At 40.1% G+C, this 19,624-nt stretch overlaps 1 protein-coding gene across 9 annotated transcripts in view; it reads right to left on the bottom strand.

Annotated features, from left to right (window-relative positions):
- Positions 1–19,624, bottom strand: part of CPEB3 (cytoplasmic polyadenylation element binding protein 3) — a 197,595-nt gene that overhangs the window by 37,180 nt on the left and 140,791 nt on the right. For all 9 annotated transcript variants that reach the window (XM_059169456.1, XM_059169454.1, XM_059169460.1 and 6 more), the window contains one exon: positions 12,185–12,303. In XM_059169456.1, the coding sequence (XP_059025439.1) occupies positions 12,185–12,303 (119 nt within the window). The remainder of the gene's footprint in view (positions 1–12,184; positions 12,304–19,624) is intronic.

Genomic DNA, 19,624 nt, shown 5'->3' with positions numbered 1-19,624 from the left:
ATGTTCTCCACCTTCAAAGTTTATTTTCAGCCCTCAGGGCCTGATACCTATATTTTATCTTTCTGACTTACTCTTTGAATATATTTTCTGGTCCTCACTTATATATGTAGGTATTTCTCTACCTTTTAAATACCATGCTTTCTAAACTGACTCAAATATACTGTAGAAAGGGGCAGAATACAAATAAAAGAACGGCTTTTTGATTATCTTCATTTATTTAATAATTATTTTTGAGACTGGATGAAATTAGAGCTCTGTTCTAATTCAATATAAACTTCCCCCAGCAAAACAACCTTTACATATATAGGCATCACTGAGTGTACGTGTGAAACAACTCTTCCAGTATGTTGTCAAATAGGCTATACTCTGGGCAGTAAGAGCCTCAACATCCCGAGGACTGGGAGTTTAGGGACTTCATCAGAGAGGGTGGAAATTCCCTTACATGAGCCTGACAGTGATTCCAACACTCCTTCCTGGAGGAAACTGACCACATTTGCTTAAAAAGGTCACTCTAGAAAGAGGCATGGCCCACTGGCCTTCAGCCATGCCATATCCTCATAGTAGGAGTTACGTAAAACCAAATGTCCATAGGGATGGACAGGTAGCACAGACTTATCAGCCACCAGAACAGTTAGCCGTTAGGCAGGCAAAGACACCCGGGAGTAAAATATTCCTTTTAAAGGAAGCAGACACTTCTCAGCTCCAGCAAGTAATTATTGTTTGTGAATGTGTTGCCAGATTTTTCCATTTTTGAAAAGTAGCTAGAAATTCAGATTTTTATGTGGAACTTCAAGGTTTTAATTTTATGCTGAGAAAGAATTAAAACGTTAAAGCCACTGTACAGCTAAACCAAACTAACGGCAGACCAGATCTATCTTGTGGGCCTCAGACTTGTGATCTCTGACTGAAAGGTTTACTTTCTAGTAAACCCCACAGCTCCTAATGGAATGTTGTCTTTCATAAACAATCATGAGAGAAAAAACAAAAATGGCTTTTCCTTGGCTTCTTTTTTAAGCGTGTATTCCTATGGAAGCTCTGGTGAGGATTGTGAAACCTACTCTTTGGCTGGATTACTTGCTTCTTAATTCTTAAGAATAATCTCAATTAATATCTGAATTAATAATCTTCCTTGAATAATTGCTTATCTCCAAAAGGCAAATCTTTTTAAGGATAAAGACAAAGAACAACATAAAGGTGGTGCTATTAATATATCAATTTGTGCCATAGAGTGTCTCTAACAGACTTCAAGAAGCCTAAAAGTATGTAACATTAATCATATCAACAGTTAGTACTGAAAGCACTCATTTTCCTTTTCAAGGATTCCCAATGTATGTTCTGTGAACAGCAGGTCTGTAGGGTTGTTCTGTCAGACATGCAGTGTTTAGGAAAAGTTACAGGCTCTTCCTTCTTAGAGTTTCATGGCACCCATTGGTGTATTGGTGGGGTTATGGACAAAGGCCCGTGGTGGAGTTATGGACATTGTGGAGGGTATGTGCTACGGTGAGTGATGTGAAGTATGTAAACCTGGCAATTCACAAACCTGTATCCCTGGGGCTAATAATACATTGTATGTTTACTAAAAAATTAAAAAATTAAAAAAAAAAACATGTTGGAGTAAATACAAAAAAAAGGAAAAAAAAAGGCTCTAAGAAATTCTACAGTAAAGAAATCTGTTCAAATATTGTTTAATCCAGCATTTCCAAAATTTTTCTCATAACAACTACTAACATCCACACTTTGGTAATACTGCCCAATTATATCTTACTCTTAGTATGTAACAAAATATGGCATAACAAGGCTGAACCAACTGAACAAAATGTAGAAACCACTCCAATCACGCTTTTTTTCACCTATTTCCTGCTATTGCTCTAAAAGGGTTGTTCTTATAGAAATTAACTTTAAGTGGTTAAGAGCATAGTAAATATAAATAATAGCTCAAAAAATTGAAAGCTTTCTGACTAAACTGCACAAAAGAGATGTTTGGCTATTTTGATACCAATAAAGAATAAAATATTTAATTACAGTCCCATGTAAAAACTGAAGCGTCAGCCTATGTAAAACTAAAAGTCATTCATAGGGATAAGAGCAGGCCAAGCGTTAGGGAAAAAAAATTTAAGAAATAGAGTGTGGGTCACTTATTTTGATAAGAAGATATAAGATCATTTTTTAGAAATTAATTTCATCAAAAATATGCAAAAGCCTCTAAGTAAAAATTCAATATAAAATACATTTTTATTGTATCTTTAATAACTGGGTAAGAGAAAACACATAGCTTTAGTAAGAACAGTTTTTTAACATAAACCGTAGGGTTTTAAGTCTTCACACATGACCAAGCCACCCTATGGCTCTAGAATTCTCTGTTTAGACCACTATTTAGAATTTAGACATTTATCTACTAGTAAATAACAGTATCTTGAGCTCATTGTGAACATCTCACCTATATTTCATCCTCGTCTGATCACCTCTTTAGGTTACAAACATCCAACACAGGAACGTTCCACTGCATAGGGCACTCCTTTTCATCTCTTCATCTCAAGACCACGCCACAAAGCAACGAAACTGTTCAGAGTCAACAGTGCAATCTGGTGGCCAGCATAGGAAACTACCTGATCAAAACCCCTTTCCTGCTGTTTTCTTTCCCTTGAATTTCCCATAAAGTATATGGTGTAGCCTCCCTATCCCCCATTTCCTCTTTCTTTTTTCTATACCCTTCAAACTCCTACTCAGGAGGAGGTCTCCATTTTTCTCTCCCTAGTCATATAATCCTTTCAATCTACATGAATCATAAAAGCAATACTGCAGAAACATCAGGACTGCTCTCCCGAGCAACCAGCAACATCGCCGCTCTTCTGATGGCCAGGATGAGTCAGCTAAACTTAGGTCCCCTGACATACAGCTGCAACAGCTCGGCTGCACGGGTAATGAACTCAGGCCCACCCCAGCTGTCAGCAATTCTATTTTAAGCATCACAGACCTCACAAAATGACTGGAGTGCCCCACAGTATCACGAATAAACAAGTTTGTGGTTTGTGAGGCATCTTTATCTCTTCCATTCTGAAAGGGGTTGTTTTATTATTATTATTAACCACCAAAACTAACACCATAACAGCAATAATTACGGTCTGGATTCTCCAAAGAACATTCATATTTGGTATCTCATTTCAACAAAATTTCTTTTTTTTTTTTTAATAATTTTTTTAAAATTTGACACAGAGATCACAAGTAGGCAGAGAGGCAGGCAGAGAGATGGAGAAGCAGGTTCCCTGCTGAGCAGAGAGCCCCGTGTGGGGCTCAATCCCAAGATCCTGAGATCATAACCTGAGCTGAAGGCAGAGGCTTAACCCACTGGGCCACCCAGGTGCCCCAACCCAATTTCTTTTTTAAAAATTAATTAATTTTAAAAAGATTTTATTTATTTATTTGTCAGAGAGCAAGAGAGAGAGCACAAGCAGGGAAAGAGAAATAGGCTCCCTGCTGGGCAAGAAGCTGGTTGCAGGACTCGATCCCAGGGCTTTGGGATCATGACCTGAGCTGAAGGCCGATGCCTAACCAACTGAGCCACCCAGGCGCCCCTCAACCTAATTTCTACCATACAACTCCCTAACAAAAAGGTAAGTCAGTTTCCAGGAGTTTAGATGCTGCTTATTATTTTCAAGTGCTGCTCTCCACCCAATGGAGAGGAGCAGAACCCTCCCTGTATCTTCTGGGGGAAGTGGCCAGAGAGCAACCTAATAGTTCATTGGTTTCACTGCTCTTGATAAGAGTTTTCTACTCTGGTCTGCTCTGGGGCCTCCAATCAGAATCCCACCGGCCCTCTAAGCAGAAAACTAGCTCTCAGACTCCAACTATTTCTCCCACTCCGTACATAGAAACAGATTACAGGCCCCAGAGAGCTTCAACAAAATAGGCAGGATTCTTCCTAGATAGGGAGCTAAAAGTAACCCTGGGAAATTCTCTCATGCCCTCCCAGAATGCTCCAGGTCCACCATCAGGGTCAGGAAACGTGTACAAAAAAGAACTCTCTACCATCTGTACCAAGCTGCACAGCCTGCCTGATGTACGGAAACCACAGGCTTTCAGTCCTTCAGCTACTTTTGAACAATTCAAATAGCACTCTGCATACTGTTTTCCTAAGGGCACCCAATACTCAAACCAAGCATGCATAAACTGCCATGATAAACTGCCCTAAAGAGGGTGATCTACATCTTTGTTCTGTGCTTGACTTAGTAAGGCAATTACCAATTAAATGTAATGATCAATACCCATACTTGTAACTGGAAGAGTCGATGGAAATCTTCTCTCTAAAGGCTTTCCTGACTCCTTCAGGAATATCTGACCACTTTGCCTTTGAGCCCCCACCCTACGGCCACTCCTTATAAAACTTTTCTCATAGCACCTTGGACTCCTTACTTCACTTAATATTTACATATCTATTTCCTTCCCCTGGGCTCTAGGGTCCTCTAAGGGGGAGACCATATCTCTGTGTGGGTCCCAATTGCCTGGCAAAGCACCCAACAGAGTGAGCGCTCTGTGCTCCTCAGCGTTCTGGTGAATTAACAAAGGTTTTCCTGCGGGGCAGGCGTTGATGCCACAAGATGTCCAGCCACTGCCCTTCTACAGCCCCCTGATCACTCTCCTCACTCCACTGAAAGCCACCTGCCCAGGATAGGGAAATACAGTGTGTGTGATCACCAGTGGGAGCCCTGAGGCCTCGCCTAATCAGCGCAAATTTCTGATGTCCCTCCACTCCGGTGATCTACTCAGTGATCAGAATTGCCCAGTGCTCATCATCGCTGCTGATATCCTACATCCTTTAGAAAATATAAGCACGATAGATGATTTCCTTTTTTTTTTTTTTTGATGATTTCCTTTTGAAAGAAAGAAGAAACTAGCACATTTGAAGACATATACTACCCCACCGTGCTAGGCATTTGAACACACTGTCACACTTAAACTCACCATAACTTAAACTCACCATAACTTTATGCTAACATTACCCCTACTTTAGAGATAAGGAAACAAGGGCTAAGAAAAGTAAAGTCAAGTCAGAACTGAAACCCACAGTCTATATAGATACTCTTTCCAATGCAATGATGTCCTGTGCCTGCAAGAGTCCTTGTCCTTCAGGCTACTTGGCCACCAGCCATGCTTCTTGAGAGTCACCTGAACAAGCCAAAATGCATTTCTATTTGTGAATGATTAATTTCTCTCTTCTTTCTAAGTTCATTCTGCTCCTTTTCAATTAAGGAATGACTGGTAGATTCTTTTTAAACCTACTAACAAAATCAGCAGTTAGAAAAGCTGAAGAAAATGATTTAGCAATGAACTGGCACTGTATTCAGCTATTTTAACTTCCAGGTTCATAGCCTCAAGCAACTGTGCCCTTGCAGCCAGACAATTTTGTCCAATGTCTGCACAAATGTGTATTTCCAGCTCCACGGTACTAGGACAAGGATGTTGTTACTGGCATGCTGATCACTAAAACTCTTGAGAGTAATATACACATAAAAGTTCAAGTTACCTAAGTTTTTCCTGGGAAGAAGCCTATTCTTTGAATGAGCTTCATGGAATACTAATTCCACCAAAACCTTCACATGTATAATCCCCAAACAGGTATATCAAATGCTGGATTAAAAAATATTACACAAATTTATTTACTGCAAGACTTCTCAGAACCTTAATATATCAACTTTTCCCAAATGTTCTTGCCTATGGAATGCTTAATTGAAGGAGAAAATGGTATAAAATGCACAAAATTCTCAACAAATGACATCTATTATTGTTATGAGCAAACCTTTTGGCAATGATGCTCTCAAGAGACAAGTGTCTGATGGACCAGGTGTTCTTCAGAACACACTCTGGAAAATACTAAATATGGTCCCTTAAGGGGACCACTAGAAACTATTTTAGTATATCAAAACTGTAGCATCGGGGCACCTGGGTGGCTCAGTGGGTTAAAGCCTCTGCCTTTGGCTCAGGTCATGATCCCAGGGTCCTGGGATCGAGCCCCGCATTGGGCTCTCTGCTCAGTGGGGAGCCTGCTTCCTCCTCTCTCTCTCTCTCTGCCTGCCTCTCTGCCTACTTGTGATCTCTCTCTGTCAAATAAATAAGTAAAATTTAAAAAAAAAAAAACACAAAAAACTGCAGCATCTTATAGACCTCCTAAAAAGGAATATTAGGTCCGAAGATTCAAATACTACGAAACTCTGGACTCAACTACAAATTCAGAGAGTGGAGAGAGGAGAAGGCTTTATTATGAATAAGAGGTATTTCTCTCATTTTAGAGGAGAAGTTCCTCCTTTGGAGAAATTCCTATGATAGAAGGTGCCCAAACCATGAAATTTAGACCAAAAGGAACAAATAAATAAAGAAAGAAGATTAGAAATGCTGAAGATTTCCAAGGAGGGATATGACAAATCTGATTTGACTGAGCCAAGATAAAATTATAGTTATTGTCTTATGAGGTAGTAGGTGGAGAATGAAAGAGTTTAAGTAAATATACCACAAACCCAAGGGCTGAGGTCATCAATCAAGGAGCCCTGTAACTTAGCCCCTACTTATCTTCCTGATTTAATTCCCCCTGCTCCTTTTCATACATTTGTGCTTCATCTAACCAACTTAAATGTTCTCCACTCATTCTACACAGTTTCTCATTTCTGTGTTTATACTTTTGCCTTTCTCTGCAATGTCCCTTTCCCACAATTCCATAGCTCCACCTCTCCCCTGGCTAATCTCCAAACCCTTTTCAACTTTCAAGGCCTAGTTCCAATGACACATCATCCAAGAAGCTTTCTTTCTCACTCCAGGTAGGTATAAACACTCCAAAGCACTTAATCTTTATCTTCATGGTATTTGTTATTTTTCCTAATTTGACGAATGTTTGAAAAACTTTTATGTTCCAGGCTCTATAGGTTCATATATTTATATATTTGTTTTATCTACCCATTATACTTTAACTTTCTGAACACAGGATTTTGTCCAATTCATAGTAACCAGCTCTAATGTCTTATCCATAGTTGGCACTCAAACATGGTCTAAAGGAAGGAAGGCACATTACCTTGAAAAGATGGCTGAATGTGGGCTGGAGATAGCTATAATAGTAGGTGTGAGTCACTATAGATGGTGTAGTGATCAGAGAAGGCTTCAGGAAAGAGATGGCATTTGAGAAGCATCTTAAAATAACTGTAGCAATTAGAAATTGAGACAGGAACAGAAATATTTCAGTCAACTGGAATATAGGGTTCAGAAGGAAAGCAGAAAAAAGAAAGGTTGAAAAAAACTTTAAGTCACACTGGGAAGGTTTTAGTCCAAGGCAAAAGGATCTGGACTGTGTGTCTAAAGAGGAGGGCCTAAAAGTGTTAGCTCATATATTAACAGGAGTAGGAAAGACTAGAAATATAGAGAGATTGGACAGAATTAAAAATTAAAGAACTAAACCAGCCTCCAACTGGTTTCCAGCTTCCTTTGCGCTCAACATTTTTTTTTCAATTTTTCTCAAATTTTGAGTGGATGATCATGTTACCTGAGCAATAATCAAAATTCAGTTTTAAATATACAGTTGACCCGTGAACAACACAGGTTTGAAATGTGCAAGTCCACTTAAATGCATACTTTTTTTGATAAAGGCAGTATGGTACACTTTTCCTCTTCCTTATGATTTTTTAAAAAAGATTTTTATTTATCTATTTGAGAGAGAGAGAAAGAGAGAAATGAGAGAGAACGAGAGAGAGAGAGAAAGAGAGAAATGAGAGAGAGAGCGCGCGCGAGCATGAGAAGGGGGAGGGGCAGAGGGAGAAGCAGACTCCCTGTGGAGCCAGGAGCCCAATGCAGGACTCGAGCCTAGAACTCCAGGATCATGACCTGAGCCGAAGGCAGTCACTTAACTAACTGAGACACCCAGGTGCCCTTTATGATTTTCTTAGTAACATTCTCTTTTCTCTAGTTTACTTAATTGTAAGAATAAGGTATAAGAGTATATATAACATACAATATGTTTAATCAAGTATATATGTTATTGTTAAGGCTTGTGGCAATAGTAAATATCGGTGGTCAAGTTCCTGGGAAGTCAAAAGTTATATGTGGATTTTTGAACTACATGGGGGTCAGTACCCCTAATACTCCCACCCCACCCCATTGTCCAAGGGTCAACTGTATAGCAAAATCAATCTGTCATATCTCAGGATATTTATAAATTAATGACTATGCTATAAATTGTAAGGAGGGGGAAGCAGGAAACTTCTAGGATACTCCTTCCAAAGTGCCTACTATGCCACATCTCTGGCCAAAGTGTTTTAGAAGGTAAGAACCATAAACATCTCCTTCCACACCCTGTCTTCAAGGTTACTGTTTTTCAGTCCTTATCTCTGTTAGTCTCTGGCATGTTTCCTGATCTATCAATTTGCTATTTTGAAACTTCAGGTTTAGCCTTTTTTTTTTTTTTTTAAAGATTTTATTTATTTATTTGACAGAGAGAAACTACAAGTAAGCAGAGAGGCAGGCAGAGAGAGGAGGAAGCAGGCTCCCTGCTGAGCAGAGAGCCCGACGCGGGACTCGATCCCAGGACCCTGAGATCATGACCTGAGCCGAAGGCAGCGGCTTAACCCACTGAGCCACCCAGGCGCCCAGGTTTAGCCTTTTTATATGTTCAAAAAGTGGAGTCACTTTGACAAGAGAAACCACTGTCACAGTGTCTGTCTGCTTCACTGGAAGTCTGGGCAAGAACATAGCTATCCTTTGGGATGCCTAGAATATCTGAGCAATGGAACTTCTCTTGCTGGAGGAGGGGAAAAAAATCACACAGCTAGGAGCTCTGCAGTAACTCCTGCTCTTAACAATTTGTTTACCCTTCTTTGGGACTGAGAAGTCAATCAAACAAGCTATCAATACAGTGTCTTCTGCCATCTTTCAGGATCAGACCTATACATTGGGTAGGCTGAGTGCTCATAAATGAAAGGTAATCACTGACCAAAAGTATCTTCCTAATACTATCTGAAACCCACTGATTAGGGATTTGAGTTAAAAAACAAACATAATCTTAGAGAGGTGAGAGGGGACCTTGCTATCAGGCTCTGTATTAGGAAAACAATCTGATTAACCTAATCCACAAAAAGGGAATGTGGGTTTGACTGGGGGGAAGGGATAAGGGAGAAGGTCAAAGGATAGAAAATCTGTGAGATCATTCTGGAACACTGTATGTTTCCAAAGAGAAATCCAGGGAGGACCAGCGAGAACTAAACAACAGAACGAGGGCACTAGGATCCTGAGAGGTAGCCAAGCTAAGAAGAAGAAAAATCAAGAAAGAACCATAGCTCAGAAGATTTGGTGAACGAGTTCCAAAGGCTGACTTTACATTGAGTTATTGCCAAGGTCCTCATTTACTCCCAGTAGTTTAACCCAGCTCTCACTTTCTGTGGGAGCATCCAAAATGAGGTGGAATGTACCGAAACTTGGGTGGGGAAGTGTGGCCAAATGAGTTTGGGAATGATAGATATGAACTGAAGCCAAGAAAGAGAAGGTTTCAAAAATGGAGCCAAAAGAGCTGGAACCCAAAATGGGATCCAGTTCATTAGAATTACAGGTATTGGGGGACTTTCCTGTTTCCCATCCTACATTATATTTAAATTGTTTTTGCTGGAAATTTTGAGTATGCCTGGGTTAAAGAAATACGTGATCAGCAGCCACCATTCAAAATTCACCAAGCTCCAATAAAACCTCTTCACTTGAGTTCAGAAAATGAAAACTGCAATAAGGCAGAAATTTGTAGAAACACAGTGAAAGTTAGTTGCCCATAAACATTTCCAAAACAGATAATTACACTAATTATTTTCAAAAGTCCTTCAAGCCCAGGGTAATACACGTATTTGGAGGGAAAACAATCAACATACCACAGCCATCTGCAACTGCCACTGCTCATTCCCTTCCCACCAGTCCTGGTGAAGCCTTGCCCTGACAAGGCATAATACCCTCCTTCTCCCACAGAGCCAGGAACATGACCCTTCCAAGGTTCACAAGCCCATCTGCTCATCTCCATTCTCCTCTCCTCAATTCAACAGCTGCTTCTTCTTCTTTTTTTAAAATTAACATATAATGTATTATTTGCTTCAGGGGTACAGGTCTTTGAATCATCAGTCTTACACAACTCACAGCACTCACCATAGCACACACCCTCCCAATGTCCATAACCCAGCCACCCTATCCTTCCCCACCCCACCCCACACCTGCAACCCTCAGTTTGTTTCCTGAGATTTAGAGGCTCTTATGGTTTTTCTCCCTCCCTGGTCCCATCTTGTTTCATTTATTCCCTCCCTTCTCACCATCCCACCACCCCCCGCCCCCGCCCTGCCTCTCAAATTCCTAATATCAGAGAGATCATATAATTGTCTTTCTCTGATAATTCAACAGCTTCTTAATCTACTTTGGGCGTAACTATCTCTATGCATACCTCTACCCCTCTGCCTTTTTTATGTATAAGTATATTTCAAATCCTCTCCTACAGTAACAGAGACTCTCCAGAGGTTGACCATTTACTTTTCAGACATCTGACCCCACCAGATTGGGATTAGTCTCTCTAATCACATGCTATTCCAAAGAGATTTAGAGAAGTTACCTCAGCGTTCTCATTATTTACTCAGATGAAGCACTGCATACTAGCATACTCCCATCCTAGCCACAAAGCACAGATACTCCATATGGTTTAAATTCAGACTAAAGTTGACAAAGGTTCCTTACTCTTTTTCCTGACCTTATCCATGTTGGTTAACTGCTATAAAAATTTGGTAATGACTCCAGAATTTGAAAAATATAGGGGCATGGTCACACTTGCTTAAATCCTGCTTTTTCTGCATCGATTATTCTATGACTCAATATCCCCATTCTTTAGTGACTCCTTCTGCTTTCCATGCTGCAGTCTCCCCCTTATAGGTGGACAAGTCCCAGCCATTCTTTCGCAACCAACTGTAAACCCTGTTCTAGAGGTCACCATTCCTTCCAGCAGACCTTACCATGTACATAAACTCTCAACTTGCTCTCCTAACTAAAGCACTATTTGGCACTAGTAGCATCATCCAATTATACTTGTACAAGTCCCAAATACTTTCACATTCATTTTTCTCTTACCTGAGCTGTTCAACATCCCAGAGAGACATCATATTCCTGCCATTTTATAGATAATGAAACCAAGATTCTACAAGTATTAGGTGACTTATTCTGAGCCAAGCAGATAATTTAAATGAGCTGGAGTCAAGATTTCTACTTCTGACCCCAACTCTTTCCCCATGCACATTTCTGAGAATAAATCTAACTGCTAAGCAAGCCACACATGGCTGGTATCAGTCTGACAGGATGTGCTGCAGGTCCTGTGAGAGATACCTGCTTTGGTCCCTTAGTCTGTATCACTATTTTTAACCCTATTTCCCACTCCTAGCACCGGTTCTTGATGCACGAATTCATTCCCTCCCAATTTCCCTCCATCCTACTTCTACCATGTTAACCAATTACTTTTTTTGTTGTTATTCTGAATATAGTCTTGCCCTTCTCCACTGATAACCCCTCTGTCAGGAGAAAGGAAGCAGTCTTCTTCTCTTACCCTATGACTTACTCATACTCCTTGGTTCAGAAACTACAAACTCTGTATACACATACATTTATTTATGGTTTTGGGTCCATGTTCTCTGCCCTTGCCTTCTCCTGCCCTGTTCGAAGCTATCCATTTGAGAGTGTAAGCTCCTGGCCCAGAAGGCTCTAGCTAGTCCATTGTGGGTACCATCTAGCACAATGCCTTGCATTCACGGGATCATAAACGCTGCCGATTACGATCTTTCTTAAAAAAATAATAATAAATTATTCCTGTCCTTGATCTGAAATAATGACAGAAACCAGTTGCCAAAACCACTAAGAGCATTGTTTACTTCAATTCAGAGTTACTGAATAGGAATTAGCTTAAAAGAGCTGTAAAGTGAAAGACAAGGACATATTTGTTTACACGCAGTCCCAAAGGGATAAAACGAAATACTGAGTAATTTGTTATTAGTTTCCCATCCACAAGAGTCCAGCTCTACTGCATAGCAAGGTCACCCTGGGTAAGAGGATCCTAGTTACCAGCATTCCCATTACAGAGAGGATGTGATCAGTTATTCCAAATGCATACGTGCTCTCGCAAAGCATCCGCTGGCTGCGTATCGCTTACCGGTTTATCCTTGATGGTGGGGCTGGACACGCACAGGTACAGCTTCCCGTCTTCTTCCAGGCAGGCATCTATCAAGGCTTGCACTGAGCTCTCCTCCTGGAACAGCAGAAAGGCATAGCCTTGGGAGAACAAAAACAAAAGGATAGAGAGAGAAATCAGTACGTTAAATTCAAAGTACCAAATAAAAATTCACCCGCTATTTCACTTTGGCAAGTTCTTACTAAAATCCAAAAACTTGAAATGGGACACAAGGAAGTAATAGTCACTGAGACTTTTGTATGCTAAGCATTGGGTTGGGTACTCGTAGACATTATCTTGCTTAATTCTCATAAGTACTCAGGGGAGCAAGTTCAGAGCTCCTCTATGGAATTTCCATGAAATACAAACATACCTCATTTTATTGTCCTTCACGTTATTATGCTTTGCAGATACAGCATTTTTTTTTTTTTTAAAACAAATTGAAAGCCTGTGGCAACCCTACATCAGGTAAATCTTTTGGAACCATTTTTTTTTTTTTAAAAGATTTTGTTTATTCATTTGACAGGCAGAGATTACAAGTAGGCAGAGAGGCAGGCAGAGAGAGAGAGGAGGAAGCAGGCTCCCCACTGAGCAGAGAGCCCGACGTGGGGCTTGATCCCAGGACCCTGGGATCATGACCTGAGCCGAAGGCAGAGGCTTTAACCCACTGAGCCACCCAGGCGCCCCTAGAACCATTTTTCCAACAGCATTTTTTTACTGTGTGTCACTCTGTCACATTTTGGCAATTCTCACAGTATTTCAAACTTTTTCATCATGATTATTATATTAGTCATGGTGATCTGTGAACAGGGCTTTTTGAGATTACTATTGTGATTGTCCTGGGGAGCCATGAACCAGGCCCACATAAGAAAGTGAACTTCATAGATACTGTGTGTGTTCTGACTGTTCCAGTGACCAGCTATTCCACTGTCTCTCTCCCTCTCCATGGCCTCCCTATTTCCTGAGACATACCATATTGAAAATAGGCCAATTAATAACCCGACAATGGCCTCTAACTCTTCAAGGAAGAGTCACGTTTCTCACTTGAAATCAACAGCTAGAAATGATCAAGCATAGTGCAGAAGACATGCTGAAAGCTGAGAGAGGCTGAAGGCAAGGCCTCTTGAGCCAGTTACTCAAGTTGCAAATGTAAAGGAAAAGTTCTTGAAGGAAATTAAAAGTGCTACTCCAGTGAACACATGAGTGATAAGAAAGCAAAACAGCTTATGGCTGATATGAAAAAAGTTCTAGTGGTCTAGATAGATCAAACCAGCCACAAAATTCCCTTCAACCAAAGCTTAACCCAGAGCAAGGCCTTGACTCTCTGCAATTCTATGAAGGAATGAAGAGAAGTGAGGAAGCTGAAGAAGAAAAGCGGGAAGCTAGCAGAAGCTGATTCATGAAATTTAAAGAAAGAAGCCATCTCTGTGACATAAAAGTGCAAAGTAAAGCAGCAAGTGCTGATATAAAAGCTGTAGCAGGATATCCAGAAGATCTTCTTAAGGTAATTAATGAAGGTGCTTGCATAAACAGCAGCTTTTTCAATGTAGATGAAACAGCTTTCTATTGGAAGAAGATGCCATCTAGGACTTTAACAGCTAAAGAGGAGAGGAGAAGTCAATGCCACCTTCAAAGCTTCTAAGGGCAGGTTCACTCTCTTATTAGGCATTAATACAGCTGGTGACTTTATGTTGAAGCCAATGCTCACTGACCATTCTGAAAATCCATAGTCCTTAAGAATTATGATAGATTTACTTTGTGTACTATAAATGGAACAATAAAGCCTAGATGATAGCACATCTGTTTACAAGATAGTTTATTGATGATTTTAGGTCCACTATTGACCTACTGCTCAGGAAAATAGATTCCTTTCAAAATATTATTGCTCATTACAATGTACTAGGTCACCCAAAAGCTCAGATGGAGATGTACAATGAAATGAATGTTGTTTTCATGGCTGCTAACACAATGTCCATTCTGCAGCCCATGGATCAAGGAGCCATTTCAACCTTCAGGTTTTACTATTATTTTTTAAAGTTTATTTACTTATTTTAGTAGAGATCTCACACCCCAAGATCAAGAGTCACAGGTACCTCTAACTGAAACAACTAGGCTTATTTAAGAAATACATTTCATAAGACAATAGCTACCAGAGATTCCTCTGATGGATCTGGGCAAAGTAAACTGAAAATCTTTTGATAAAGATCTACCATTCTAGATGTCATTAAGAACAATCATGATCATGGGAAAAGGTCAAAATATCACCATGACAGGAGTTTGGAAGAAGTTGATTCCAACTTAAGGATGACTTTGAGGGGGTCAAGACTTAAGTGCAGATGTGGTAGAAATAGCAAGGGAACTAGAATAAGTATATTTTAAATGGAGATGTAACTGAATGGCTGCAATCTCAGCCAGTTTTAATGACAAAACTTTAACAGATGAGGCATTGTTTCTCACAGATGAGCAAAGAAATGGTTTCTTGAGAGGCAATCTATTTCCAATGAAGATGCTATGAAGACTGTTGAAATAACAAAAGATTTAGAATATTACATAAACTTGGCTGATAAAGCAGAGGCAGAGTTTGAAAGGATTGACCCCAATTTTGAAAGAAGTTCTACTGTGGGTAAAATGCTATCAAACAGCATCATATGGTATAAAGAAATCATTTGTGAAAGAAGTCAATCAATGTGGCAAAGTTAATTGTTGTCTTACTTTAAGAAATTACCACATCCATCCCAAACTTTAGCAATCCCCACCCTGATCTGTCAGCAGCCATGAACACTGAGACAAGATTCTCCACCAACAAAAAGATTACAACTCACCAAAAGCTCAGATAATGGTTAGTGCATTTTAGCAATAAAATAATTTTTAATTAATGTACAGTTTTTTAGATATAATGCAATTGCACACTTAATAGACTACAATACAGTATAAACATAACTTTTTAAAAAAAGATTTCATTTATTTATTTAACAGAGAGAGAGAGATATCACAAGTAGGCAGAGCGGCAGGCAGAGACCTAGGGGGAAGCAGGCTCCCTGTTGAGCAGAGAGCCCGATGCGGGGCTTGATCCCTGGACCCTAAGATTATGACCTGAGTTGAAGGCAGAGTCTTAACCCACTGAGCCACCCAGGTGCCCCAGTAAACATAACTTTTATATGCACTGGGAAACTAAAAAATTGATTTGATTCACTTTATTGAAATATTTGCTTTATTTGGGTGGTATAGAATTGAACCCACAATATCTCCATGGCATGCCTATAAATCTGGTCATCATGAGAGCAGGCAGATTCATCATTGGCCTGAGCCACAATCACCCGCCAAAAAACCAGCATCATCTGTCCCCCAAACTCTATTAAGCTTTAGGCTTGACACATGCTACAACTTGGATGCACCTTGAAAATATTACGCTAAGTGAAAGAAGCCAGGCACAAATATGCCAAGAACAGGCAAATCTATAGAGACAAAAAATAGATTATGTTACTTCTTTTTTTTTTTTTTAATTTTATTTATTTATCAGAGAGAGAGAGGGGGAGAGAGCAAGCACAGGCAAACAGAATGGCAGGCAGAGGCAGAGGGAGAAGCAGGCTCCCCACTGAGCAAGGAGCCCGATGTGGGACTCAATCCTAGGACGCTGGGATCATGACCCGAGCCAAAGGCAGCTGCTTAACCAACTGAGCCACCCAGGCGTCCCAGATTATGTTACTTCTGATAATGATGCTTGCTTTCTCCAAGGATACTCTCCTAACTCATGGAAGAGTATACAACTGATAAACCTGGATACTAGCTGTAGAATTTACAGAGAGACAGCAACTTTGCTCACTTTGATTCAGTAAGATTTACTGAGCAACTGTTACAAGTGGGACACACTCTATGGATTATGAGAAAATGGAGATGGAGGCGAGTACTTCCTACTAAATAGACATTTAAAGAATTGACTATTTGCTACAAAGCTGAATCAGATACATGGAGACAAAGTGCCTTAGAAGCACAGAGAAGCAAGGACTTTGACTTGAGAGAATGTCAAGTCAACAGATATTCAAGGGACTAATTCTGGCTTCTGCTGCCATACCAGGATTCATGTATGGCAGCTGGGCAAAGGCCCATCATAAGCTAGTCTAAGTTTCACTACTCAACTATTCAACTCCTCTGCAACCCCTCTAGCTTTGCTCAGTCTCTCAGCTGTCACCTCCATTCCCAGTCCTACTACTGACCTCAAAAAAACCACCAATAAATATGGTTCTATCCTGGTATGCTGCATGCCAGAAATGTGTAAATGGTGGAGAATAAGAGCCTCCATATTCAGAGGATTCTCACACATCAAACAAAGACGTTAATCAACTGGCCTAGAAGCAATGCTCTTGGGAGTCCTGGGCAGCACATAATGACAGGAGCAGTAGATAATGAATAATGGGTACTTTTAAAAAACCCTTTTTCTCAATTCCTTGTCTACTACACACAGCACCCAAGCAAATATAGAAGAAGAAGGTTAAACCTACCATCTAAACAAACACAGTAGGAAAAAGATCAACCACTACCTGACACACCAAGAGTGGCCAATCCAAAAGGCAGAAGTCAATGTACAGGGACAACACCAAGCCCACAGAAGTGAGTATGTAGACACAACAGGGAGGTTGCCTACATGGGCGGGGGGTGCCCAGAGCTGTTTTCTGGGCTCTGTTCCTAGGCTCGATGGGTCAAAAGATTCAGCAGGTGGCTAGGCAAGAAAAATAAAACCTAACAGCAAAACTAGAAAAAATATCATTTCTTCATATCTTCATTTTACTGGAAATAGTATCAAACAATCACCAAGTCCCAAGGAATCTATTAAAAATTCAGTGTTTTCATTTAATGTGAGAACATTAATTCCACTTGCCAAAGTGAATATTAGAGATGAGTGAGTTAAAACATGTAAATCATAAAGAGGGGGTCTCAGCATGTCCTCTCAAACCTCCTGCCTCACCCTGTTAAACCCTGGTACAGATGGCCCACAAAGGTCCTAAAGGCACACTGAATATCTTGTTCTTGAAGAGGATCCCATCTGTGTACATTATGCACAGATCCATCAAAAAAGCCTGGGATGGGAAGTCTGGGTTGCTCAGTTGGTTGAGCATCCGACTCAATCTGGTCTTGTGTCTTGATCTCAGGGTCATGAGTTCAGGTCCCGGGCTGAGCTCCATGCTGGCCATGGAGCCTACTTAAAAAACAAACAAACAAACAAACAAACAAACAAAACTGCCTGGGAATGAGGCATGCTCACTGAGCTGGTGATATCTCTAGCTCCTTGCCACCAGAAGGCCACCAGACTGACTACATTTTTCCGGCACATTGTTGCCTACCCTCTGATACCTTCCACGTCAATTCCTGCACTGAGCTCAACCTGTGTATCAGAAGAGGAGAGTATCTCCCCACAGGAGCTGAGTAGCTACCACAAAGACATGTAGATCTTCAATCGGGCCTCTCTCACAGCCATAAATGTTAACATGAGCAGTATACAGAGTAAAAACAATGGGGAGTCAGAAGTAAAAGCTTGCTACCAATACTATTATCAAGAAAAATATCCATAAACAACAACTTCTCCTTTTAAGGAATGGCCCATAATACCTTACCAATTCCTTCAGGATAACTCTTTTACAACAAATAATCTTTTATAATAAATCATTTCTACTCCCTGATCAGTAAGCTGCCACTCTCAGTAATGACAATATTCTCCTAGCATTACAGATAAGGGGTGTGTGACTCCACGTCAACAATTTCCTTCAAACCTACTTCACACCTCAGGCCTTCCAACCAAAACAAAATTCACCAGAAACACCCAAAATCATTATAAATGGAACAACTTTGTTGTATCTTCACCTACTAAAAACACCTTCTGACGCCTCAAGATCAACCAAACCCAAAGGAAGAATCTTTCAAATATATTTCCCTTTTGATCTTCAGAAATTTAAGGTCAAATTAAAGTATAAAAAGAGTCCTTCTTGGGGCGCCTGGGTGGCTCAGTGGGTTAAAGCCTCTGCCTTCGGCTCAGGTCATGATCCCAGGGTCCTGGAATCGAGCCCCGCATCGGGCTGTCTGCTCCGTGGAGAGCCTGCTTCCTCCTCTCTCTCTCTCTGCCTGCCTCTCTGCCTACTTGTGATCTCTATCAGATGAATAAATAAAATCTTAAAAAAAAAAAAAGAGTCCTTCTAGAATAACAAGGTCAATGTGAGATGAAAATTTAAATTAATTATTTACTAAAAGGCAAATTCCACATGGTACTTTTGAAAAGAGTTCTGGACTAGGAGTCAGAAGGTCTAGATTTGGATCCAAGTTCTAACATTTAGTTATGTCTAACATCTAGCTATGTGTAACAATAGCTAACATTTTCTGAGCATCTATTTACTGTGTCCCAGGCACCATTCTAAGTGTTTCCATTCACACCCTGTAAAGTAGGCACTATGTTTAGTTGTTTCACAGTTAAAGAAATCACATAGAGTGATCAGGCAACTTACTCAAGGTAACCCAACAAGTGGTGGAACCATGAATTTGAATATTAACTTAAAGTTTCTGAGTCTTGTCTCTTTTCTCTGTGAAATGAAAAAAGAATTTGTCTTGATTAACTTACAGAGGGGTGGGTTATAAAATAACACATGTAAAGGTGCTTTGTAAACTAAATATTGTGCAAGTGTCAATTTTTCTTTCTGCATTTTCAGTTATTTGTGTGATATGTCAAATGGAGTTTTACATACAGTCTCACAAAAATTGGAGTTCGAATTAAGGATATGTATTTTCTATGTGCATTTTCAAGTGTTTGGTGAATAAAGAGCAGTAATCTAGATACTAAAGGTAAACCTTAAATTTATTTAAATAATAGACTGAATACTATGGTAAACAAATAATAAAGTGACTGAATTTTTTTTTCATATATATCTAGCCATCTCCACCAGGAAAGAGAATGATCAGATGTGATATTATTTGATGATTCTAATACATTCTTTAAATAAATGCCTATTATTGAGGTACCTGGGTGGCTCAGTCAGCTGAACATCTGACTCTTGATTTTAGCTCAGGTTATGATCTCAGGGTGGTGGTATTGAGCCCTGTGCTGGACTCCACACTTAGTGGGAAGTCTTCTTGGGACTCTACCCTTCCCCCCTACTCTTGCATGGGCTTTCTCTCTCTCAAATAAATAAATTTATCTTCCAAAAAAAAAAAAAAATAGAAGCCTATCATACTTACAAATAGAGCTCCTCAAACTGTCACTATGAGGGCAGGTTCTTCTGTTAGTATCAAAGGCATATAAAAAAGCTTGACCAAAAAATTATCAGCTCATTCTGTTCTCCCTTGCCCTCTGAGCCACTAAGAGACAACAGGATCATAAAACTCAGGTTTCACAAATGGTGACTTTGTTTCCCACATACCTAAGGAGTCTGAGAGGGTTTC

This window comes from Mustela lutreola, chromosome 4, assembly GCF_030435805.1.
Source record: "Mustela lutreola isolate mMusLut2 chromosome 4, mMusLut2.pri, whole genome shotgun sequence".
NCBI classification, from domain to species: Eukaryota; Metazoa; Chordata; class Mammalia; order Carnivora; family Mustelidae; genus Mustela; species Mustela lutreola.
Note: the sequence above shows the minus strand (reverse complement) of the source record. Positions and strands in the feature narration are given on the sequence as shown.